The sequence below is a fragment of the Morus notabilis genome, unplaced genomic scaffold, assembly GCF_000414095.1.
Source record: "Morus notabilis unplaced genomic scaffold, ASM41409v2 Scaffold625, whole genome shotgun sequence".
Lineage (NCBI taxonomy): Eukaryota > Viridiplantae > Streptophyta > Magnoliopsida > Rosales > Moraceae > Morus > Morus notabilis.
This window is the reverse complement of record NW_010357688.1, coordinates 540,911-543,853: the sequence shown is the minus strand read 5'-3', so window position 1 is coordinate 543,853 and position 2,943 is coordinate 540,911. Positions and strand designations below refer to the sequence as shown.

The 2,943-nt window shown below is 32.4% G+C and overlaps 1 protein-coding gene across 1 annotated transcript; it reads right to left on the bottom strand.

The window, feature by feature from the left end:
* Positions 1 to 333: 333 nt before the first annotated feature.
* On the bottom strand, positions 334 to 2,091 carry LOC21403746. The gene is made up of 5 exons (XM_024174244.1): positions 1,865 to 2,091; positions 1,590 to 1,772; positions 1,364 to 1,438; positions 1,062 to 1,202; positions 334 to 964 (listed from the first exon to the last, which is right to left on the bottom strand). Exons 1-5 carry the CDS (start codon positions 1,865 to 1,867, stop codon positions 644 to 646), a joined length of 723 nt encoding a protein of 240 aa, XP_024030012.1. The 5' UTR covers positions 1,868 to 2,091; the 3' UTR covers positions 334 to 643.
* Between the last annotated feature and the right edge of the window lie 852 nt (positions 2,092 to 2,943).

The window sequence follows — 2,943 nt, the reverse complement described above, 5'->3', positions numbered from 1 at the left end:
TTCTACAGTAAGAGCACTATTGATAGCCTATTTTTAATTGCTGAATCTGATTTTAATAAGATTAAATTAAAAAAATATGTAAAAAAAAAAAACTTATTTCATATACTCAAATTCAAACTTTACAATTCTACTACACTGTAAAGTTCTCACAAAAAATTTAAATTTCAAACCTTAAAGAAATCATGAGTTTAAATATACTTTTTAAATGGGCTTTAAATAATTTCTGCAAAGATTATTACTACCGCGTAGAATTTCCAAGAAAATATGTTAAAAACCAAAAAAATAGAAGAAAAAAAAGAGAAGCATGGTCATTACTCATTACCAACTGCTTGTTTACTATTACTCAATGTGACTTTTGTAAAAAAGATCACCAAAAGCGACCACCAAACAATAAATATTTTCGAATTGGCACAAAATGTACCATACACTAGAAGAACACTAGAGAGAGAGTGAGATTGAGAAGAAACTCCTCAACAAAATTGGGGGATTTCTTTTTTTTTTTTTTTTTGGTTCTCTTCTTTTTGACCGCCAAATTACCCTGATACTACAACAGACTAAAGTATACTTTCATTGCAAAAAAACCTCCCTTACCTCTCCCTCTCTCTCTCTCTCTCTCTCTCCACCAGTCCGTACACACCCTAATTCAATAAAGGGGAGCCCTCTGAGGATTCCCTTTTCTCCGGTTCATCAGAGCCGCCGAGATTTCCGAGACCGGAGAGCAAACCGGCCGGAAAACCGACCGGTAAGCCGAAACGCTGCTCCTCTTTTTCCTCACAACTTCTGTCGTCGCAGTGCAGACCAAGGTCTTGCACCCCACGCCTCCGTTCCCTCCCGAACCGGCCGGCTCGAGGACGGAATCCGGTGTCATCAAACCGTCGTCGAAACCCGGCTCGGGCAGGGACAAGAACTTGCACTCCAATAGGTAGTTGGACAAGCCACCTTCCGTTCTTATGACATAATCAATCTGTCAAAACCAAAAACAGAAAAAGTTTTGAATTGTAATTTGGGATTTTTGGAAAAGACCCAGATTGAAAAAAAAAATGTGAAATTTTAGGAGAAACCTTGCAAGAGAGAGAGCAAAAGATGTAAGGGTCTTGAAGGCTTCTATCACAAGTGCTACAAATATTGCCGGAGCCTCTAAAGTTCCTTGTTTGAGGCCTTTGGTTCAAGAACACCACTTTTGCACTATTTGTTATGTATGACTGCGCACATACAGAAATTGGGATAATTTCAAATTTCTTTGGCAAAATACTCTTTTAATTAAGTAAGACCATATCTAAAGAAAAAGAAAAAAAGAATCAGACGTGAGAAATGAGAAATAATTCAAACATGGGTCTCCACAAAATTGAATGATAGAACTTACTTGAACAAAAGCACAGTCAATTAACTTGGAAGCATCATCCAACCTTATAACGTCATGGTAAACATATCTCCTGATCTGTCACGATCAAATCAAAAGAAATGAAAAAAAAAAAAATGAGCAAAAGCAAGATTTTTAAGACCAACAAGAAAATTAACCTTTTTCCAAAAAAAAAAAAAAAAAAACTAAAGTTGAATTATAGAGAGAGAAAGAGAGATAGAGAGAGAACCTGCAAGAGACGGTGAGAGCGATGAGGAGGCAAGCAGTGAGGGCAGAGACTGATGCAACAGTCCAAGCAGTAGATGTTCTTCTCGTTCTTCTTGGCCTCTTCATGAATTATGCACGCGTTGTAGAACTTCTCGGTCAGGAGAACTTCAAGCCAGCGAGGAAGCAGATTCGATGGAGAAACAAACTACAAAAATAATAAAAACCCCAAGTATTAGAGAAAAAAGAAAATCAAAGTTCAATTACTTTATAATTTTATATAGACAAGAAAAAGCTCACCATATTGTTCTTTTTCTTCTATATATATGCTGCTTCAATTTTGATAAACAAGCGAGAGGGAGAAAAGAGAGAGACGGTGTTTGAATTATGGTCCGGGTTAAGGAGATATTGGTGGAGCAGCCATTAACACAGGTAGAGAAAAGCTTGGACTTCGTGTATTTTGTAGAGAGAGAGAGAGAGAGAGAGAGAGAACGGCGCTAGCAGGTGACATATACTAAACTGTCACCAATGAAATTACAAAGAAAGAGAGGGAGAGAGAGGGAAGCTGTCCTCATTTATAGACGAGGTGGCGTGGTGCTGTAGTATGCTATAATTACTTTCTCACTTTCCTTTTAATCCCAGCATCGTTTTTGCAGATTAGTTAAGAACAATAAAAAATATATTATGGTAATTTGTTTCATCTATGCAAAATTAAATTATTAATTTTATTTTAATAAAAAATTTAAATTTTAAACGTTAAAATTAAAAATTATAATTTAAATATACTTTTTAAATAAATTATAATTATAAGAATAGAAAATTTTATTAGAATATTAATTTTAAACTATTTGATTCGTATTAGATTCTATCAATTCTTATTATGATGTTTTTATTCTTATTATCAATTCTTATTTAACGTTTAAAATATCCAAAATAATAAGTACTACTATAGAGAAAGATATATAAAAACAAATAAAGTTTTAAATTCGATGCTTGACTAATTCAATACATTTAATATTTTTGTAATGCTCAATATTATAAGTGTTGAATTATATTTATTGAGAGTCATATTAAAATAAATTAAGTGTTATATTAATAGTATACAAAGAATAATAATAATAATAATAAAGAATGAAAAATATTACAACTCAAATTACGATTTAAATTCTTTTATTACGGTGTTTGTTATAATAAAATTTTAATAAAAAAGTTTACTCACACACTCTAATTGACAGTGTCTTACTAGTGCATGAAGGGAGAAATTTTCTATAGATATAAAAAAGAAGGAAATTATACAATTTTGGAAAAGAAATGAACAAAATTCTAATTGTTTTTTTACAAAAAAATTCCATTATATTTGCCTTGTAGTAAATAGTTAA

What these genes read in the sequence shown, in the direction of transcription:
- LOC21403746 (XM_024174244.1), bottom strand. An exon ending in GCTCTCACCGTCTCTTGCAG is followed by an intron (nt 1,439 to 1,589) that starts GTTCTCTCTCTA and finishes TGATCGTGACAG; the next exon opens with ATCAGGAGATATGTTTACCA. An exon ending in TTGACTGTGCTTTTGTTCAA is followed by an intron (nt 1,203 to 1,363) that starts GTAAGTTCTATC and finishes GTATGTGCGCAG; the next exon opens with TCATACATAACAAATAGTGC.